Source organism: Puntigrus tetrazona, chromosome 23 (genome assembly GCF_018831695.1).
Source record: "Puntigrus tetrazona isolate hp1 chromosome 23, ASM1883169v1, whole genome shotgun sequence".
NCBI classification, from domain to species: Eukaryota; Metazoa; Chordata; class Actinopteri; order Cypriniformes; family Cyprinidae; genus Puntigrus; species Puntigrus tetrazona.
The window spans coordinates 15906312-15929416 of record NC_056721.1 but is presented as its reverse complement, the minus strand read 5'-3'; the positions used below and the strand labels follow the sequence as shown (position 1 = coordinate 15929416).

At 37.5% G+C, this 23105-nt stretch overlaps 1 protein-coding gene across 3 annotated transcripts; it reads left to right on the top strand.

The window, feature by feature from the left end:
- The first annotated feature begins 613 nt into the window (after positions 1-613).
- atf7a (activating transcription factor 7a) lies at positions 614-22819 on the top strand. 3 transcript variants are annotated; one of them, XM_043225277.1, is made up of 12 exons: positions 614-684; positions 8843-8914; positions 13509-13605; positions 14631-14761; positions 14959-15108; positions 15814-15971; positions 16192-16285; positions 16922-17041; positions 17757-17906; positions 18053-18241; positions 19437-19542; positions 19616-22819. In XM_043225277.1, exons 2-12 carry the CDS (start codon positions 8867-8869, stop codon positions 19849-19851), a joined length of 1479 nt encoding a protein of 492 aa, XP_043081212.1. In that variant the 5' UTR covers positions 614-684; positions 8843-8866; the 3' UTR covers positions 19852-22819. The 3 variants fall into 3 exon arrangements, with proteins under 3 accessions (XP_043081212.1, XP_043081211.1, XP_043081210.1); XM_043225276.1 differs by having other exon boundaries at positions 14959-15123; XM_043225275.1 differs by lacking the exon at positions 614-684 and having other exon boundaries at positions 8824-8914; positions 14959-15123.
- The last annotated feature ends 286 nt before the right edge of the window (positions 22820-23105 follow it).

Sequence of the window (23105 nt, the reverse complement as noted above, 5' to 3'; positions counted from 1 at the left end):
TGCTTTTTAACTTAAGCAAGAGAGTTTGTGTTTTACATCATGCTTTATTTAAAATCCTGCCTAAGCACAGGATGTCCTCTTTAAGAGAATGTAAATCAGTCAGGAAGGAAACTACAGAAGGACTGAATAAAGGCCCTCTGCAGCTCACCTTCCTCTGCTTTCAAAGCCGTCGCCTTCAGTTTACATCTCAGTTTTCTTCATCACGGCTTTACATAGTTAATACACAGCGGAATGAAGCACTGACCCCTTGTGAAGAAGTTAATAAAACTGAGATGGTAACAAAATATCGGTCATGACAAATCTAAATGTATATATGATTAAAAACATTGCTTCCTTTTTTTGTAATACAAGGAATAAGGAAACGTATTAGACGTGCAAAACAATTGACAGCAATCAATTATTTTAATAAGATGTTTTGAACGTGGTGCACGTTCACATTCATAATAACGTTCACATTTCGCGGCTATAAAATTATTATAGTCAGAAAATAAACAAGCTATCAACTACATGAACGTTAAACAACCAACAAGTTGACAGGATCGTAAACATCCCATTCCAGGTGAGCGCTGAGGGATTGGGGTTGTGTGACGCCAAAATCTCGCGAGACTTCACAGGGAGAGGCGTGTCAGATTCCAAGAGAGGAGAGAGAGAGAGAGAGAGAGAGAGGGATAGAGGGGCGCTGTGGTAAGTTTGTAAACATTCTTCTTTTGTCAAAAATGTGGAATCGATGATTGTCTTGGTTTGAAACAACGCCCAGTTGTTATTTATATTCGCTAAAAAGGTTTATCTTTGATCAAGAGTTACTTTTATGAGGCGACTGAGAGGCTGTCAGATTGGCAGTGGGTTATAGCCGAAGTCTGCGCGTAGACTGCAGCTCGTTCAGAGCTCTTGACAAGCGAGAGAAAAAAATCTTAGAAACAGAAAAGTCCCCCTAGCGTCATTTATTATGTTGTATACGAGTATACCATATTACTATATACAATCGCGTTTTAATTTTTTTGTCAATATATACGTTTTGCGCTTATATAAAACGGCAAATTTGATGCTACGGTCAGTTTGTTTGCTTCAAAGTACTCTTTGCATACTTTTGTTTCTAGCGGGGGGAGTATGAGCGGCCTCTCTGTGCTCGAAGTACGTGAATTCCATTTTTGAGTGGGATTTCCGTGCGCCAATGAGACACAACTAATAATCGTGATTGACGTTTATCGCAGCCAAACAGCAATCTGATGTTCTTGATTGACACACACGTGACCAATCAGAAGGAGGGTAGGGCGGGCACATGCGGGAAAAGGCTGGCTTTAAAGTTGGCATGTTCGCAAGACATCAAGCTAGCATGGGTCTGCTAAATAGTTAGCGACGTTTATTTTCGGCGATGGCATTAGGAATCATCGTTATTATTTTGTGTATTGCAGCAATCCAACAAAGTAGATACTAATTTCACATTAAAGTGTTAAGACAGTATAAAACAAAACTCGGCAACCGTGGCTTGTGTTTTTAGTACATTTCCATAAAAGTTCTAGTTTCGTTGCTTACAAAGGCAGTCATTTTTTAAACTAGAATAAATGCCATTTCATATTTTACCGTTTACTATTTCTTTTCAACTAAACACCTTTTTAAAAAGCTTTGCAGTAATTACTCAAAAAATATAAATAAAAGAGGGTAAACACCCCACACAAATGTCAGAATTGTAAATCACAATATTTTTGTGTGTGTTGTTTGTTAGATGTATGAGTATATTACATCAAACAAGCACCTGCTGTAGATCAGTTTGTTATCCAATGGAATTGTTATGGGTATTTTCCAAAATCAGATAAGACAGAGATTTGCTCATAATACATTCAATGTGAAAAGACGCCTCCTAAAACAGCTGATAACAATCAGCTTAATTTCATCTGAGTGTGTAAATGTCCCATCTTAGACCTGTAAACACCATCTGTACGTCTGAGGACCTGTAATTGTAGATATAGGTCATCTTCACTTGGCACTTGTTGAATTCCAATAATGTCACTCTTTGGAATGACTGTACGTCTCCATATAATACATCATCCTCTCAATAGACATATTTGCTTGTGCACTAGTGAGCATTTTTGCAGCTGTTACAGTAATCGCCTCATAGCGACTTGGTTAATAAGAACTCAGAGCCTTACTTGTTACTTTCACCTCCGCTATAAGGCATCTGCAGCGGTTCACAATGTGTTAAGTGAAGACATTTTTTACAGGAAGGAACTTCATATGCCAGTTTGACGTCTTTCATATGATGAAATCGGCGCTGTTTGTGACTGCCAGGTCGTTTGTGGTACCATGCTAACCGTTACAAGTCAGAACTGTGAATGTGAATGATTATGTTATGATTGTGCAAGTTGTCCTGGTAACAGGGTAATTTAATAGACGACATATAATAATAAATGCCCGGATGCGACAATAGAGTAATAGAGCAGACCAAATAACACTGTTTCAAATATCCAGCAGACCAAATAACACTGTTCAAATAAAACAGACAATAAGTGTAAACTTCCAGTTGTGCTCGAGTCGATTCTGGGCATCTGTGCTCTTCTAAAGTTATGTAATGTTTGGTCCGTTCTGAAAGGTGTGCCAGGATCGTGAAGTGCTGTGAGAGAGCTTGCAAAGATTGAGGCAGATACTGCATAGTAGAAATAATGAATGGACAATGTGGGTGGCTGGAAACTGTTCTTGTCCGGTTTTTGGCAAGCACAGCAGGGTTGATGGATAGCTCTGATTTAGGAATCATTAAAATATGATATTCGCATGCCATCGTGGTGCTGTAATGTTTAGAGAAACAGCAGATTATGCCAAAATTGAATTGGTATGTCCATTATAATGCAATTAGCCACTCTTTCAGAACATTGCCATACTGACAGCAATATATCTTATCATTTTTTTCCCTCTAATCTAGATGTTGATTTGCTCTGAAATTGCTTAAAATGTTTCTGCAGCCAACGCGTAGGATAATAATAATGATCAGTAATATTGTAATACAGAAAAATCAGCAGTACTGTATATTTTACAATTAAAAATAATATAAATATACATTTTAAAATGTAACGTGTTCCTGTGATGGAAAAGCTCAAGCTTCAGAAGCATTGCTCCAGTCTTCAGTGCAACATGATCCTCATTTTAATATGATGAGTTGCCATTTAAGAAACATTTATTACTGTCAATGTTGAAAATTATTGTTGTGCTGCTTAATATTTTTGCGGCATATTTAGATTCGTTGTCTAGAAAGTTCAAAAGAACAGCATTTGTTTGAAATAGAAATCTTTTGTTGCATTATGAATGCTTATACTGTCACTTTTGACAAGTTCAGTGTGTCCTTGCAAATTTTTTTTTTTTTTTTTTTTCAAGTTTTGATCCCAGACATTTTTGAACAGCTATAAGATATTGCCAGCAATATTGCAAATCGTGGACGCTTGATATATTTCTGTAGGCAGTAGAGAAGACGCACTGTTGCCATTTTGTTGACTTGTAGCATGTCCAACATTGTTGCAGCAGCAGTACGATCTGATCTGAGGAGGATTATGGGTTTACAGAGGGGGACTTGGGGTTCACATTGTTCCTAGCAGAAACAGCCTCTGGGGACCGCGTTGGGCTACATTGTGTATTTCCTCACCATGGATTTAGCACCGGGCACACTGCAGTCATGCAGACATGCATCTAACGTTTCATTTGTTCCATTTTCCAAAGCTCAGGTTCACTAAGGTTACATAAATCCAAATCAACCATAAAACACACCCGCACCCTAGACCCCCCCCATCAACGAAATCATCCGCGGGACCCTTGGCCTTTACCTGCGAGTTACCGAACACCCTCCAAAAGCGTTCGTTCCATTCTCTGCTCCCCGGCCCCCCCTTTCCGTCGCTCCCTTTTTGTGGGGTCTCCCTTACTCTCTGGCAGCTCACTCTCCAGATTCCTCATTCTTGGCTCCAGCTGGAGCTATTAATACAGTTTGTTTTGTCAGTTTCCTAGCAGACAGCATCAAACAGTGCACGCCTGAGGCAGATTATAGCCGGACCTTGCTACACCGTCCACCTGCTGAGTAGGAGAAATCCAAGTTAACAGCGGGATGCTGTTTGTCCCCGTGTCCGACCACTGAGGCCCAATTGATCCTGAGGAACTGGGCTGTGAATTAAAAAATCTGGAAATGCGAGTCAGGGAAATTAAGGACATTTTAAAATGTCTTGGAAATTTTTTATAGGCAGTATAATTCTCTAAAATATTTCATAGCTTAAATTGTTTTTTATACGTACAGTATGTGAAATTATTTTTTAAAAATCATTATGATAATTTTTTTTATGTACAGTTCGAGTGATTGTTAACATTTCTAGCAGTCCCCATGTAAGCTCTTGCTGTGATTCCTCTTTTGTTAGTCATTTTTGATAAAAGCAGCGTCCTCTTTATGATATGATGCAAAAATAAATGTAAATGAGCAAGTTATGGAAATCCATTGGTCGGAAGGTGTGGGAATGAACGTATTGCGTATTTAAAAAAAAAACTCAAGCAGTGTTGCTAGTACTGCCAGCTGTCTTCCTGTTTAAATTGTTGATGATAGACAAACCCGGCTGTTCGGTGTATCTTCAGTATAGTGCTGTCAAAGATGGTGGATGTTGTCAGAGCCGTGGCTTAACAACGAGCACTAATGCAGAGATATGCGTTTCTCATGTAGGAGGCACTGGTTTGAATCTGAGCGAATTATTATTTTTTTTTATAGAGATGCAGGTGATAAACAACACAAATTCTGTAAAACTTGCAAATGAAGCAGATTATGAAGCAATGCCATGTTTCTATAACTACTTAACTTAGTTTTTTTGTAGTTACTTGAGAACTTTACTAGCAATTGCTGTTTTTGGGGGGCATTTTGTCTTTATTTAGATAGGCCAATGTAATGAAAGGAAACTAATTGCGAGAGAGATGGGGGCCGGGATCGGAAAAGCTTCACAAGCTAGGATCGGAACTTGGGATGACCGCAACGCAACGACACACCAGATTGTTTTTGTGCTATTGTAGTATTGTTTTTTTGGTAGCAAGCCACCTCTGGTTATTTCAGCTGAACGAATGTTACATTTGCTAATTTAGCATCCTTTTTGCTTTTATTTGTTTTTCTCTTTTTACTTCAGTTTGGTATAATGAAAGCTTTTCGAGCTGTTAAGAGAATATCGTGTGATCAATAATTTTTTTGGTGTTTTTATTAAGGATTTGTTGGAAATAATAAAAGCATAACCAGGACTTTAATTGCAAACGTAATCTTAATCATAACAGGAAGTGGCCTTAGATGATTCCAGAATGTCTTTGTGAATAATCCATCAAGGCTGTATTTTTGTTGTAGCACACATTGACGCAGGTGGCCCGATCTCTGTTCGTCTGATTTATTGTGCAGTGGTACACTTCAGACTCCTCCGTGAGTGCGCTCTCTTAGTTTGACGGCTTACTGAGACGCAGACACTTTACCAAGGGCATAACGAATGTGTGGTTCTCATTTGTATACGGTTTCTCCGTGCGTTTCTCTGACCAAACTGTCTGTGTGTATTGCAACCAGACCGAAAGCTCTGGCACCAAGCTGTTGGCTCACTTGTAGAGCGTGTGAGGTCTGCAAGGAATCAAGCTGCTTAGCTTGTACTCCACTTTGATCTCAGCTGTAATGGGAAGGGCCTTTTGGGGCAAACAAGATGCAGTTATTTTCTTTATGGAAAACAGAGCAGGGGTCTTGGCGGAGGCTGCTGATTTCGGCTTATAACTGCACGTCCCCCACATGAGACAATTGATATTAAAAAATATAAAAAAGGATTTATACAGCATTCTGGATTATTTTTTGTACTCTGTATACCTCTGTAATTTAAAGGTATAGTTCACCCAAAAATCTAAATGTTGTCATTAATTACTCACCCTTGTGTCAGTCCATACCCACAAGACCTTAGTTCATCTTCAGAACACAAATTAAGAAATTTTTGGTGAAATCCGAGAGCTTTCTGACCCTGCATAGACAGCAAAGCAACTACTACGTTCAAGGCCCAGAAAGGTAGTAAGGACATAATTAAAATAGCCCATGTGACATCAGTGGGTCAACCTTAATTATATAAAGCTACAAGAATTATTTTTTGTGTGTAATGAAAACAAAAGTAATGACTTTATTTAGCAATATCTTCTCTGCCATGTCAGTCTTCGAAAGAGTATGATGACTTTATTAGTGTTTTGAGGATGATTTTTGGGTGAATTATACCTAGCCCCTTAAACAAAAAGCCAAAGCAAGCCTTGTTTTTTTTTCTTTTCTTATTGCTTTCCTTTTTTTTTAATAAATGTGTTTTGTTGTATGCTTCTATTCTATTGCCGCTTTGAGAGCAGTTGATTTTGTTTGCCGTAAACTCTACAGCACTAATGTTACGTAAATTGGCAACATCTCGGCCTACAGACCTGCCAGTCTAAACGCCTTTTTAAATTTTTACAGAAGACATATGCAAGCTTTATCTATTTAAATCCCTGTTGTTATAGTCAAGGAAGATGTTTGGTTCATTCTTCACCTTTTGTTTGCGGTGGTGGTTGTGTAACTCACCAGACGTCATTCTGAGCTGGTGGGGCATGTTGAAAGTTTAATGAAACTTCCCTCCATTTAAATTTAATGAACGTGTTGCTTTTTCCAAAATTCCCTGCCTCTCTGTGCGTGGAGCGTTGGGTTTAAAGAAGTGGGAGTGTAGATTGAGACGAACTGATGTGAAGACGGATGACATACTCAGTCAGCCCAGTCAAACTTGCTGTAGGCCACGACAACTAAATATAAAACATGAATATAATGGATACTAAACATAAATGTGTAGTACATGAACACATTTGAAACTAAAGTTAGGCAATATATTAATTATTACATTACTTTAATACCCATTATTTGATCAATATGTCCTAAGGACTGTGACATCTCACTAGTTTTGCTTTCTAAGAAAGATGAGTTCATATATAGAATGACTTGATTCATTTGCTGCACTCAAAGGAATATTTTGTTAAAAACTTACCCTTGTTAGACCTTTGTTAATCTCCTGAACATAATTTAAGATATTTTTGATTAGCAACACAGCTGATTTTATATTCATATATTTTCATATATATTTGTTATATTTGTTTTCTTTGTGCACAAAAAGTGTTCTCGTAACGTCATAGAAATGAAGGTTGAATCACTGATATCACATTGTCTATTTTAATGATGTCCTTCCTTTCTAGGCCTCTGCATTGCTGTCTGTGCAGGGTCAGAAAGCTCTCATCAAAAATATCTTAATTTGTGTTCTGAAAATGACCTGAGGGTAATTAATGACAGAAGTTTTATTTTTGTCTTAACTGTTCTAAATGCCTCCTTGGCATACTTATATATATATATATATATATATATATGTGTATATATGTGTATATATATATGTGTATATATATATATGTTATATATATATATATGTGTATATATATATATATATTATATGTATATATGTGTATTTAAATATTCAATGATATATATATATATATGTATATATATATATATATATACATATATGTATAATACAATATATATATATATATATATTATATATGCATCCATATATATATATATATATATATATATATTTTGCTTAAATAATGTGTACTGTGTATATTTATGTATGTGTATGTGTGTGTGTGTTTTGTGTACACACACATCTGTTAATTGCTATATATTGTTAAATTTGTGCATTTAAATTTCAATTATTATATATGGTGCTGTCAAACAATTAATAGCAATTAATTGCATCCAAAGTAATTAAAAGTTTTTGCTTAAATAATGTGTACTGTGTATATTTATTATGTGCATATAGATACACAAGCATGTTATGTTTCTATGTTTATTTATAATGTCAATTATACAAATATAAATGTATACATATAAATACATAAAATAAAATAAATTTTGTATGTGTGTGTGTATTTATATATACATAATAAATATACACAGTACACTCACGTAAGATTTAGCCGCCCAGCCATTTTCTGAACGTCTCATAGATCCATCAGAGTTCAGGGAAGCATTCGTTTAGTTTGATTACAGAGTAATGTCGAGCATGTGCGTGTTTGTGTGGAAGGTGCTGGCAGTTTGTCTGGAATAACTGCAGTAGTTCAGCTAATAGGAAAAGAGGGAGTGTCTACGACAAGCCAATACACACGCATGCCATTCCCCTGGATCAGAGCGGCTCATTCCAGACATGTCTCTCCAGAATTACCATTATTGCACTGTCCGTTTCTCCTTTCCAACACTTGCACTCATTACACCCTCTTGCATTAGATGAAAGCAATCAATCAATCTTATCTCGGAGGGAAATCGCTTCCCGGCGTCTGGCAAAACGGTACCAGCACAACCTCTTGATGTCAGTGTAGATGTCTTGAGTTCCTGTGAAAAGTGATGAGCGTCTGGGAGTGTGGGTTGCTGATATTTGAGCCTGAGAATCGGGTGGAGGAGTTCAGAGAATGACTGCAGACAAAGGTGTAGAGTGGCACTAGAGCCGCCGCCGCAGAAGAGCTTTGTGGAGATGGTGTCAGGAGGACTACAATGAAAAGTAGAGGAGGGGCTAAAAAGACTTTGCTTTGAGCAAATCCCGAACTCTGCGTGTCATTGGCCTGCCAGATGCCCCCAGTGTAAAGGAAGTATCACCAGGGAAACTTGTAGTCGCTACACTAACATGCATGTGCTCGGTTCTTCGTTATTTTTAAACACCCGAGCGAGGATCCAGGCAGAATCATCCCTGGGATTGGCTGTGGAACTTTTCCTGGCTTGAACCTCTAGAAAAACCCTTCAGTAATGTTCTCGTCTTCTCTTCCACAGTTATATTGCAAAGCCTTTGCAAAGATGGGGGACGACAAGCCTTTTGTGTGCAGTGCTCCTGGCTGTGGGCAGGTAAGTTCGCTTTCACTTTGTCTTGGGTTTCAGGTGTGGGTGTGATTTTTCTGGTTCATAGGGCATTCTTTGGTTCTTGAAGAGTCGTCCTCTCAGCTGCACGGTAGCCAGACGTCTGCCTGGCGTGTGTGTGGAGGGAGGTGCGCCAGCTGCACTGCTCTGAAAACGTGTTGTTTTTGTCACACTGCAGCCCAGGGCCACGCTGATGAAGCTGATAGCGCGCTTGTGAAACTGCGCTAACGTCTCTTCCACTGCCTGACTCACTTGCAAACTTGGCCAATGAGTAATCGCAGTTATCGTCTGCACTTGTCTGGTTTGAGTCAAAGTCCATGCAGACACTATGATGAGGTTATTGATGCTAATAAGTGCACTTATGCTGAACTGCCGAAGTAGGTTGAAAGCAAGTGCACCGCAAAACAATCATTTAAACTTTTTTTTTTTTTTTTTTAAATAAAAATAGTAATGAAATAAAAAAGGCTGCTTACAGAGAATATATGTCCTGATTAAATTTGTAAATAAAAAAAGGCTAATATATGAATAATAAATAACATAGTAATATATGTAATTTAAAATTACACACACATATGTATAATTTTTATTGCGTCTCAAGTAAATTAATTATAGCCGAAAATATTTTTTTCAGTGTAAGAACTGAAAAACAGTATGGCATGTGTTGCTTTGAGTACATTGAAAACCGAAAGAGGAAATGATCGAGACCCGTCCTACTCGGTGAGACAGTGATGTTCGTTCCGTGGTTTTGATCTGAATGTTCTCCTCCGCAGTTACGTAGAAAACAGTGTGAGAAAAGTAACATGGATCAGAATGAGGCAATTTAACAGCTAGACTGCCTCTCTGATACTGAAAGCAACAATGATCATTTAACCGTACCGTTGGCGGCATAATCTTGAGAATTGAGAGGAACAACATGAACTTGATGAATAATTTATGTTAGTTAGTTGTTTGCAGATGTTTCTTTCTCAGACGCCACAGGGACCCCATGACTGTTTAATTCTTCTTCCTCTAACCTAGCCAGACTTTGAGCAGGAGAAATTGGGTTTTCTTATGTAAAAAAGGTGCCTTAGATATCACTGTTGCTAATACTTAGGATTTTAACTTATTATAGTGGACATAATATTTTAGTTTGTGCTGGTTTTTAAGGCGAGACATGCTATTTCCTTTTCATTTTATATCTGTTTTTAGTCTTACGACAAGTTGAATTTTCAGCATGATTACTCTAGATTATTATCGGTTTGTGGAAACATTCAGAGTTCTTTGATTCATAGTTCAAAGGATCGTAGAAATCTTTGTTGCAGTCTTTGCAGTCACACAATTTGATGCATCTTTTTGTCCCCAAATTATTTAACAGTACTGTACATTGAATCGTCCAAGTTTCTAAATTGAATATCTTAACTTTAACGAGTTCATAAGTGGAAATGACGTAAAGTGCCGTTAGGTGAAAATATGGCAATTTTAAGACCACTCAGCTCCTGTAAACCAAAACTAAAGGCCACGTAAGGGGGGGGGATAATAGTTGAACTAGAGATCAGGTTGTGCACATCTGTCAGGCTCTATTAACACCGGTGTGTCGCTGGACGAGGGCAGTGAGGGTTTACTTTGGTGGAGGTATTGTTCTTTTGTTGACGAGCAAGCGCTGTTTGCGTCACGCTGAAGTCCATAGGGGTTTAAGATTGTTTTGCTTCTTCCCAGTGAACCAGATTTTCACGTGACTCCTCTGTTTTGTCAACCTATTACTGAAAAACAACACGCCGGAGGAAACTGAGATTTGAGAGCATTAATGCTAGTGCTTGTTTAAAGCTATTTTCAGAGTAAATTAATACTTTTTTAATGCACTTTGATTACAGTGTCTGATATTTTACATTAATGTCCTGTATCGCAGTGATTGCGCAACAAAACTGGGTTTAACTAAAGGCTAAACTTTTTATTTAGTGCTTGCTAATAATTTTGTGGTTTAGTTGTTACAAAATGAAATGATATACCGATAGATATTAGCAAAGCAAATGAATACATTTATAACGAACTGCTTATAAAATGAAATGTTACATTATATTTACACCGTATTTTACGTTTTTGCTAGATATGGTATAGTGAGCCGGTCTCAAACCTCCTTTCTGCCCGCATGATCACCGCAGATCAACATGTAAGAGCATGTGCACTAACCTTAGGCCAACAAAACCCCACATTTTATGCATAGATGATCATGTCCTGCCGGGAGAACTTGGTCAGAGTATTTCTACTCACTTTTTCTGCTCTCTACTGTATCAGTATCGCTGAAACACTAGGGATTGTAACATCTACTTCTTTGTTATCTAATGGTATTCGACCAATGATGTAAATTGCTTTGTCCATTCTTGACATTTGCTTTTTATACTTTAAATTGATGAGAACTGCGTATAATATTGATCTATCGATCTCCTTAGTAAGGTCAGTTTAATACTACACTGTGTTGCTATTTAACATTCGTTCTGGTTCTTGATTGCTAGATAAGCTCTATATGTTGCATTCCCCAGTGTTGCATTCTCTTCTCTGAGAAGAAAGTACAAACTTATTATACAGCTGCAAAAGCGGAAGTAAAAAAAAAAGTCTACCGCATGCACATAAGGCGTAGTCATGCCTCTTGTTTGTTGGTGTTAATGAGTTGCTCTGTTCGCTTCAGTCATTCTGTTGTCCTTGTGTTGTCGTCGTGTGTTGTCCTTGCCGGAGTAACTCATTTAAGGCGAGGGAGAAGAAGCTACGGGCCATGCAGTTGTTGTATTGGTGATGCTGGCATGTCTAAAAATACGCCTCTGACACTTGACTGTGTTTCCACTTTGCGCTGTCACGGCTGAACTGTAACCGTGACACGGAGCCAGAAATAGTCTGAGGAAGACTGCGAAGCCCAGAGAACACGGCTTGAGTCATGAAATCCACTCAGAAAGAGGAAAAGCTAATCCTAGAGGCTCCACGTCCGCTCAAGCTGTTTTGGAAGAGACCGCTAGGATCCAGTAGTTGAGGCGCTTCTTTAAACAACTGTTATTTTCCGCAAACCGTTCCATTACCAAAAAAAAAACTGAAACGGAGGCTTGAGCAGTATAGTCTTGATTCCAAACGAGCCAGTTATTTCTAATAATAACTTGCTTTGGTGTAGTCCAATTCGGTGCTCTTTTGAATTGGTTCTTTTTCGTGAATCAAAAACATGCATCGCTGTTAGTGTGGTCTGAAACCAAAGCAAATAGTTATTTTTAAACCATTGTTTATACCGAAGCAGGAACGTATGGCACAAACGGCGCAGCTCTGATTCCTGAGCAAATAACTATTTTGAGTCAAACATTTTTAGTAAACTATACATTGCAACCATTCTTGTCCAAATCAGTCGGTTCTTCACTACAACATATAGTGTAAACAGTGTAGTCCTGAGCAGATAACTCAAATATTCTTGAATGAATTACTCTTTTGAACTGGTTATTTTTAGTGAATCAAAGTGCCGTCAATGTAGTCTGATTCCCAATTGAAAATGAAACGTAGACTACGTCACATCCAAAGTATTAAAATGCTGTAACGAAATAATACATTTAATAAACTGTAAATACCTTTTACAAAATCTGTTGTGTATTTATATAGCAAGGTTATCTCATCAGTTGGCAATGGAGTTGCTTTTGTTTAGTTTTTTTTGTATTTTTGTTGTGAAAGACTTAGTAATGAAACCATGAAGGAGCTGAAATCATAGCAATGAAACAGAAAAGGAGGTTCTATATATACAGTATATAGCAAATATTTCTTTAATTAGATTCTCTTTTCTGCTTAGTACACCTATTTCGTTGTTATCTGTCAGAACGCAGGGGCATATTAGGCATCGTTTTCCCAAAAAAGCAACTTTAATACCGGTTTCTTAAATATCCATGATTCACCGGCTGTGCATCTGTAGCGTACAGATTTACCATCTTAACAGCTGTTTTGTTTCAAAGGTAAATATAAAAGCACATTGGAGAATGCATGATTGCCTGTCATAAATGTTAATGGAATACATGGGTGTAGTTTGCTCTGCCCATGAGCTGTTGTCTTGCATGCGTAACATCATGGCTCGGCCACTGGGTCAAAGCGCTAAACCACAAAACTCCACCTTAGCATATATCCTTTTGTCATTTGCACAATGTATTTTTGTATTGCATGAAACTTTTTCTTTTTTATTATGTGACCAATGTGGAAGTTCAATACTTACTGTGTAATGCTGTAGCTGCACTTCTGAACGGAAGCATTAAGAAACGTAAGCGTTGTAAGCCTTGAGGCTGCAGAAGGGCACAAAGGTCAGCTGTGAAACAGAAAGCCGTCTCCACTGTACGTCTTTGACACTGACACTGTATAGTTACATCCTATACCTCGAAGACTTCGAGCAGAGCACGGGTTTAGTGAAAAACGATCATTATTAAGTTCACTCTGGCCTACAATATCTGTTTCGAAAGACAAAATCTTGTCAATGCCACTCCCTCTTCTTCCTTTGGAAATGTGTCTCTGCCCTGAGGTCTTGAAATGCTCCTTTTATTTTTTTTTTGGTCAGATTTGTCTTGTAATCCGTCTGTTCATCTGTGTCACTTTGTAGAGGTTTACTAATGAGGATCACCTGGCTGTCCATAAACACAAACATGAAATGACGCTGAAGTTTGGACCGGCTAGAACTGACTCAGTCATCATTGCAGGTACTTTGCATGCAGAGAATGCACAGTGCAGTTATTAAAAATATTTTTTTTGTATACAATTATATACACATGTCAGCCGTGTGTGTGTATGTACATGAGCCCTGTATATATGTGTGTGTGTGTGCGTGTATATATATATATACAAGTAATAGAACTTGGCATTAATGCTTGTCAAGTGTATTTTTTTAATTTAGTTTCATAGTAGTATCTTTTTTTAATTTTGCTTTTATAATATAAAGAATTTGTTATAAAAGATGCATTTATTACGGTAAGGGGAAATGCCCTTTAAATAGGTCAAATATATGTGGATATGCACATGCATACAATTATTTATAAAATGCATTATCCTTTACATAACATATATTTAACATATAATATAATTGTAAAAATTATTTACATTTATTCTTCTTTTTATTATTATAAATTAGAATAAAATATGCACTATGAATTTGTATTATTATATATATTTTTCTTGTTGAATATATAACATTTAAAAAGTTAGGGATAAATATTTGTGTGTGCTTTTTATTACGTAATTATAATGCAATTTGTTTCATTTTTAAATTAAAGAAATATTGAATGCGAGTACTCTAGTGATTATTAATTTGGTTTTGGTAGGTGCTGTTTTTTTGTCCTTTCTTTTGTGGTTAATGGTAACCTGAAATGCTTGTTTTAATGGCACTGACAAAACAAACAGTACAAAGATTTAACAATGTAATTCGATATCATTACTTTATAGCTGTGGAGTGAAGCTAAGTCCCCTTAAGCTAGTAATTTCAAGGGGGGAAATTCACAATGTTCTGTTTTTTTTTTTTTTTTTATTTGTCACATTAAACCCTTGGGAAAAAACACAAATGAAATAACAACCTTGAACTCTCCCAGATTTATCATGTTAAATCGCAAGCAGATTTTCTTAGTAATGGTACGTACAGCCGCTTAGCTGCGTGGCAGAGTTTATATTGTCTTTGAGGCCGTCTTGCATAAGGAAACAATGAGATCTCTCTGTTTCTCGCTCTGTACTCCAGACCAGACGCCGACTCCCACTCGTTTCCTGAAAAACTGTGAAGAGGTGGGCTTGTTCAATGAGCTGGCCAGCTCGTTCGAGCAGGAGTTCCCTAAGGCCCAGGAAGATGAGGACAAGAAGGCCAAGAATCCGGTGAGCTATGGGACTGGGTGGAGGGATTCAGTCATACAGTCAGACGTGCTCCAAACATGAGGAGCTCAGGCTGCCTGCTGCCAAAAACTCAGATTTATGGGCTGCAGAGTTCCCTATCAGTTCTCATGTTTAACACCGTCTCGTCTCGCTCTCTTCTTCTCTGTCGTGTTCTTCATCCGTTCTTTTTTTTCGCACAGTTGCCTGCTCCTAATTCAGGAGCGCTTGACATGAGTTTGCAGACGCCTTCAGACGTTAAGGTGAAGGAGGAGGACCCTGTGGAGGTGGACTCTTCTCCGCCTGCCAGCCCTGACTCCATCTCCAGCATGTCAGACAGCAGCAGAGAGCCTGTAAGCAGAGGAAAGGTACATGCTTTATGCGAGCCAGGCGTGCTAGAGAAAAACCTTAAAGCACAAAGTCCAAAAATCTGAAACCATGCTGGAAATCGTGCGATTAAAACCCTGGTTTAAACCTTGAATGTTAGGATTTTGAATAACGTAAAATGAACTTTTTATGATTCTGACATTGATCGTGTGTATTTTCGGACAGACATGTTTTTCCACTGAAGCTCAAGATATGCTTTAGCTCATTCTCAAATCATGGAGGATGTGACAAATAATCAAATACTGAGACATTATGAAATTCAAATAAATGTATTGAAAACATAATATGAAATAAAAATATAAAATATTTTAACTTGTTTTATAATATCATTTATTTGATTTAATAATTAAATGAAAATTGTAATTTTGCAACAAACACATTTTTTTTCATGTAATTAATTAAAATACAGAAAAATGTGAGTTAAAGCGAAATTTAAGCATGATCATTAGTGGTCCGAAACATCTTGTAGAATGTTAAATGTATAAAAGAGTTTGTAGTAATGTATGCTAGCACACATTTGGCATTCACGTATCTACTGTAGAGGCCATAATTGTACATTTCACTAAACTATGTATTTAACAGTAACTGACCTGGATGTGTTGCATCACTAAACAAACAGCCATGACTGCATTTACTTCTTTTGAACCATTTTGTGGCTGATTATCTTACAGGATTCTCCTCCAAAGCATGCCATCAGTTCGGCTCCCACCCCTGCCATAGTGCGTCCTGGCTCCCTCCCGCTGCACCTGGGTTATGACGGCCTGCAGCCCACCATGCCCTCCCCTACCTCCGTCATCACGCACACCCCACCATCCAACCGTACGCTGGGGTAAGAGCACAACCACAGTCTATCAATGAAGAGTTTCTTCTGTGTGACTCATTTCTATATGACTCAGTGTCCTGCTATAAGTTGATTTGGAAGTGATTCTTAGGAACTGTGGGCAGCTGGGTTATTTATGATGTGCTTGACGTTCAATTCGTTTTTGGTCAGATTACTTTCCCGCTCTCGCTGCTTGTGCTAACTGGGCATTTCTTTTCTTCTGTTTTAGATCTCCCACAGTGCCGTACCCAATGATGATGCTCCCCAACGGTCAAACAGTTCCTGTGCTTCCAGGTCCTATGCAGATGCCCTCTGTAATATCTGTAAGTTTGAAGAGCATTTCTGAGTATTGGAATATAAATATGTGGAATATAAATAGATGGCCCACTCAAAGGAAAAGGAATCACTCACTCATAAAAGTTTCATAATAATAGGGTCTACAAGATCTGTGGAAAATTAATTGTAATTAAAACTAAAACTATAAAAAAATTTTTTTACTTAAAGCTGAAAATGTATATATTATGAATATATAAATATCTAATATAAATATATTATATTATGTGGGGGAAAAAACATGTTGCCTTTTAAACAAATAAAAATTAAAATACTAAGATAGTTAAACAGAATATAAAATTAAATAGAACTAACATAATGACAAAACAAGTTACAAATTTACTAAAAACTAAAATTGAAACAAAAACTGGACAAATGCAAAATGTAATCTAATATTTTTAGTATTAATTATTTTTTAATCATTTTTATTTACAAAAAGTTAGTTTAAATTTTTTTCTCATATAAGAAGACTGAATCTCCAACTGTCAGAACGATGTTTCAATAACATATTTCAAATCAACAAAGTCTGCTTTTCAAAAGCTAAACCTTTAATAGCGAGCTGTCATATCTGATCTTTAGAGCCATTCATAATTTGCCTCATGTTATGTTTTGTGTTTGTGGTGTAGCTGGCAAGGCCCCTGTGCATGGTGCCCAACATTCCAGGAATTCCCGGCCCTCCACTAGGAGGCAGCAGCAGCGGCTCGTCTTCACCCTCAGGCTATAACCCCCACAATGAGGCAAAGATGGTGAGGGCAAATCTATTTCCTTCATAATCCAGCCTGTGGATCATTTTGCTGAACACTCCGATGCCTTGCTTAGTGTTCCATGTTGAAAGCCTTTATCCAGCACATCACATGGGTGATAGTTTTCACAACAAACAAACACAGACTGTTGGAACAAACAGTCTGTATTTCAAATATACTTGTTATACAAGAATATGCAGAAAATAACTATTTTCATAGTAGGCTAGCTGGTGGGTGTTATGACAACTAGTGGGGCTGTGCAAGTTCTAAAACTGAAATATAACAATTAAAGGCAATTCAGATAAGTACTATAATAGTAAATAAAATATTATAAATAAATAAATAGCACTAGAAAAAGTTCAGTGTAAAAAAACGCAACAAATTTTACTGTGTCTATGATTACTTTGTTATTTATAAATAACGTTTCTTGGTTTCTTGAGAGGTGCTTGCTTTAAAAAAAGAAAAGCCACGGAGCCAAAAAAAAATCTAGATGACCGTCCTAAACTATAGAAATAAAATGCAGAAGTTCACACTGTTATTTCCTTTCTGTCACATGATTTCTCTCAGTGCTTGATGAGTTGCGGTCGACAGTTTTATGAAATGCCCGTTCCACATGAAAGAGAAATAAAGTTGAATGCTGTGGCTGTAAGCTGCCTTATAATTAGACAGAATGCCATCTTGTGCCATATTACCCTGATGTTTTTGTTGTTGTCCTCAGAGGTTGAAGGCAGCATTATCTCAGCAGATGCCCACAGCTCAGGGTTGTCTTGGTGTGGCGATGGGGTCCAGTGCGATGGTCCCTCAGAGAGCGGAGCAAAGCCAGCTGCTGGTCCAGCATCCAGACGCCCCGTCCCCTGCTCAGCCGCAGGTATGGGGTGTCTTCACACTCCAACTGTTGAGTGTAAACATTATATGTACAACAGATGCCTTTGTGTTTGTCGAGGGAGCAGTTTTTCACTTCGCTGTGGCATTACGCAGTAAACATCCGTGTTTACTCTGCCCTGCTGTGTTCAGGTGTCACCCGCTCAGCCCACCGGAGGTCGCAGGCGGAGGACGGCTGATGACGACCCCGATGAGAGGAGGCAGCGCTTCTTGGAGCGGAACCGGGCAGCAGCTTCTCGTTGCAGACAGAAGCGCAAGATATGGGTCAGCTCTCTGGAGAAGAAGGCCGAAGAACTCACCTCCATCAACGTCTCGCTGTCGGTTAGTGTGTGCCAAAGGCCTTTTTTTATTCTATGAATGAGCTCTGATAGATTGATCATACTGTGCGGGATCCTGTATCCCATGAATCACTGCTTTTGTCCATAACTTCTATCTAAAAAGTCAAGGTTGAAACGAAAACAATGACAACTGTGATGTTTTGTTGCTTTTGTGTAAGAAAAGTTCAGATTTGAGAGTTTTTGTTAGCACAACAATTATGTGACCAATTTGTAGCAAATCATCGTCTGTAATGCAAAACTTTTTTTTTTTTTTTTTTAAATATATATATTTTTCGATTTTTAAAATCACTTTGCATATACTGCAGTATTGCTAGTATCTCATTCCAAACATAACCTGGAATTGTTTTATTTTTTATTACAGTTATTGAGATTATTTCAAACTGACTTTGTCATTGATGTTATAATAATAATAATAATAATTATTATTATTATTTAATTATATAAAATATAATAATTAATATAGAACAAATCATTGTATTTACAATTGTATATAACTTTGTTAATATAGCTTTTTTTTACATTTTATAATCATTGGCATTATTTGTATAAAATATATATATTTTAAAATGGATACTTGTGACCCTGGACAACAAAACCAGTCTTAAGTTGCAGGGGTTATATTTGTAGCAGTAGCCAAAAATACATTGTATGGGTCAAAATTATTGACTATTTTTTTATGCTAAGAAAAGATCATGTTCCATGAATATATTTTGCAAACTTTCTACTGCAAATATATCCAAAACTTCATTTTTGAATAGTAATATGCATTGCTAAGATCTTAATTTGGACAACTTTAAAGACGATTTTCTCAATATTTAGATTTTTTTTGCACCCTCAGATTTCAGATGTTCAAATACTGGTATCTCAGCCAAATATTGTTATATTGTTATATCAGCTTTCAGATGATGTATAAATCTCCATTTTGAAAAATGTACACCCAAAGACCAGGGTCAGATTTAGTAAATAGTTTACCATTACTGCCATATTGCTTTATTTTTTTGTTTCTTATTATTGTCTTTTCTTCTTCATTTGTTTTGTTGTGTGCATTGATGGTTTGGCGTCCTACTTTGAAATTAAATAGATAAAAATGTGTTTCCAAGTGCTTTGTTGCCGGCTAGTTTGTGTCCAAGACTGACGTTCAGACTTTTTTTGTTTTCCTGTATTTTTCTGTGTACAAGAACGAGGTGTCTCACCTGCGAAACGAAGTTGCTCATCTGAAGCAGTTGCTGTTAGCCCATAAAGACTGTCCCGTCACCAACCTCCAAAAGAAAGCCGTCTACTTGGGTAAGTGGAGCTCACTCAGAGGTCTTTCACCTGCGTCTGCGGGACCTAACCTTCATTTATTGATGTTTCTCAGGCGAGGAGCACATGAAAGAGTCGTCTGAGCCCACGGGCTCCCCGGCACCGGTCATTCAGCACAGCTCTCTGGCCCCCAGCCCCTCGTCCGCGGTAGGCCCCAACGGCCTGAACTCCCGTGCCGCGGCAGAGGCGGTGGCCATGTCGGTGCTGGCGGGGATGGGCAGCCAGAGAGGGGAGAGCGGTGGGCCGTCACACGTCATTATGGCCACACAGTCCCACCCATCCAGCAGATGATGAGAGCAGGTAAACAGTCTGCCTGGGACTCTCCGCATCCCAGGAGAGGGGGGCAGATCTGTGAGAGGAGAGCGCCGGTTCCCTCTCACGCCATCACGCTCTGGCCTGGAGCTCAGCTGCATTCTGGGAATGAAACTGGGACTATGTACACATATAGAGAAAGACAGAAGGAGATTGTCGTTCACTATGCCATAGACTACGGGGGCTGGACTCCAAACCACGCTCTCATTTGCATCCTCTGTAACTCCTGCTCTTTCCTTCAACTTCCTCCTGCTCCTCCACTGGCTGTAGGACTGCAAAGCACTTCCTGTCATCAAACGTATCCCCACAGACACACGCTGCAATACAGACATCGTTTGAACGGTGACTGCGCACTCTGTGCATGTCACACATGCAGGCTGCGTCTCAGAGTTGCAACGATGCAATACTTTATATATTCATATATATATATATATGTGTGTGTATCAGTAAGTGTGTGCTTGAGAGAAACATGATGCTTTAATGTTCTGTAGGATCTTCTATAGGAGGTTTTTAGTTTTCAGGTGGTCAACCCCTCTCATCTGACCCTCGCTCATCTTACCTCATTTTTAACCTGTTATATACGTTTATAATCGTCGTGTGCATGTGTGCTTCTCGTGTGGGTGTACAGTGATGTACAATGGAAAATAGCAGTTTGTGAAGGACTGATACACTAAGACTGCCTTGTTAGCATGCAAACTTTTTTGGCTATATATAAACTGTATTGTATTGAAACATTGCGCTCAGTTCGGGCTATGGAACCTCATAGTTTGGTCCTATCATTGTTTTCTTGTGTACGACAAACTCAGAAACGACAAACAGCATACTGTCCGAGGTCATTACGTATGATCCTTTTTACACCCGAACCCTTGCCTTGAAAAATCAATATATTTACTGTTTTAAACTATGCCATTTTCTTTCCCTGTGATCACAGTGTTTTAAATGCAGCTTTAGATTGAGTTATTTTGGCCATTGCGAGTTCTCCTAAAGTAGTCTGTTTTTTTTTTTTTGCCCTGTCTTTTTTTAATTTTTTTATTAGTGATTGTCTATCCCTGCTGCTGTGTTCATATGGAAACCCATTTCTGCTACATAAGAGGGAAAAACATAATTAGATAAAATGTTATCTAATATTATTCTTATTAGATAGCAAAGTAATTATGAGATAAAAACATCAAGAGTATGATGTACTAAGTATGACGTGCATAATTGTCAAATAAAAAGTAGAAAATACAACATAAATGTCATGATAATGGTGTGAAAAGTCATAACATAGATGGTCAAAATTGTGCCATAAAAATTAAAATTATGAAAAAATACATTTTGAAATTGAGATTTGTTTTCTTTTATTCCATAATAATGACTTTAGTAATTCATTCAAGTAAAAATTGACCCCCAAAAAGGATAAAACGTCATAATTATATCGGTAATCATGTATATATATTTTTTTTTACATGTTGCAGAAATTGGCTTCTATTGTACTCAATATCCAGAAATACAGCCCTAGTGCCTCCCGTTCAGTCCTCTTCACGATTGTTAAAGTTGATATCTTGTAACACTATTTGTTTCTCTGGTTGCTTATCAACTCATGAACGTGCACGATCCCTTATAAACAGTTAGAAGAGATGAGGATTCTGCCTTATTAATCACACGAGTGCCTCTTTTTTGGTCAACCTCATGCCGTGTCGCCGAGCCGACTGGTCACCTGGCATATTCAGGCATCTGTACCATCAGTTATGCCTTTAATAACAGCCAGAGAGCACTGCCCTTAATTGTACGCATAATCTATACTGCCACCTGGATGTAATAGGGTGCTATTACATGTAACTAGAACGGCTGCAGGGAACAAAGAGTGTCCAATTCTACTGTTGTTTGAATGCTGAGAAGTTTATCCCAAGCACATGGACTTTTTACGCCATATCAGACACTTTAAAAAAACATAAGGCAGCATATAAACAAGGGACTAAGATGTACTGTTGTTGCTCAATGTAACTTGAACTTTCATTTTCTGATGTTATTTGCAGTGCGTAATGCTGCATTAATGCAGTGTCAGTCCAAAATTCACATAGGCCTGTCCAAATGCACTAACTAACATTTTGGGTTCGTTTTTTTTCCAGTTTGGTGTCTCGGAGATTGTCAGCTACTCTTTCAAATAGCGTATCACGGTTACCACTTAACCCATATCTCACAAATAACTCCTGGTTTGAGTGTTGACCCTGGCTTTTCTGTTATATTATTTGCTGGCACTGTAGTCATTCAGCCAAACCCGTATAGAGGATTGTTGATCTGAAATGAGCAGAATAGAGAATTTTTAGCTCAACTGGCACTTTTTCCAAGATTTCATTTTTTTATTGTGCGCTGCCAGGATTATAGAAATGACCTATTATAATAAATCTTGTGTGTGTGTGTGTGTGTGTGTGTGTGTGCGTTGTAAGACTGAAAAGTAAATTTTTTTTTTTTTATAGACTTTCTTTTTTCGTTCTATTTTTGTTGTTTTAACACTTTGTACTCAAATATTTGTAGGTATTTTTATTTGTGTAGATTAATAAGAATGCCTGTTCGATTGCCCCCATTTTGACTGATAATCACTTTAAAGTTGTAACAGATATCCGATGGAATTAATGATCCATAATTCCAGCATGATGCACAATTAATTTATTATGGAATTAGTTAACGCAAGGCAAATTCAATGCAGTTCCCCTGAGATAGATCGAACCAAACAAGTCATTTTTGAATAGGATGATCTTAGGCTAAAGAAAAAGGATATTGTATAAAATGTTTTAAGTGTATGTCTTTTATGGGAAATAACCTCACTCCAAGTTGGACTGATAGTTTTTGGAATTGTCCTTGTTATGTACATATGTGTACCATATATATTTACTATTTTTCATGCATGTTGAAGTGAAATACTCTGAACACAGTGCTGCGGTTTTGATTAAACAAAAAAACAAAACGAATGTTTCTAGTCTTATTTAGGCACCATTAAAGACTAAACATTATAACATTGTGCTAAACTATATTTTTAAACTGTACTTAATATTTAAATGTCAGTAATATAAAAGTATCAGTAATAGTATGCAAATGTTAATATGCATAAAAATGATTGTAAAATAAACACATTTTTTTATACCAAACACTATAGTCTTATAGCAATATTGTACATATTTAAGGATAATGTTTAATTTATAACAATATTTAATAATAGGATTATAACTATTTCTTATATTAAATCTCTATTT

Coding starts and splice junctions, on each gene's coding strand:
- atf7a (XM_043225276.1), top strand. CDS start 8,867: ATGGGGGACGACAAGCCTTTTGTGTGCAGTGCTCCTGGCTGTGGGCAG. Junction 8,915..13,508: donor GTGCTCCTGGCTGTGGGCAG/GTAAGTTCGCTT, acceptor GTCACTTTGTAG/AGGTTTACTAATGAGGATCA. Junction 16,286..16,921: donor AGATGCCCTCTGTAATATCT/GTAAGTTTGAAG, acceptor TTTGTGGTGTAG/CTGGCAAGGCCCCTGTGCAT.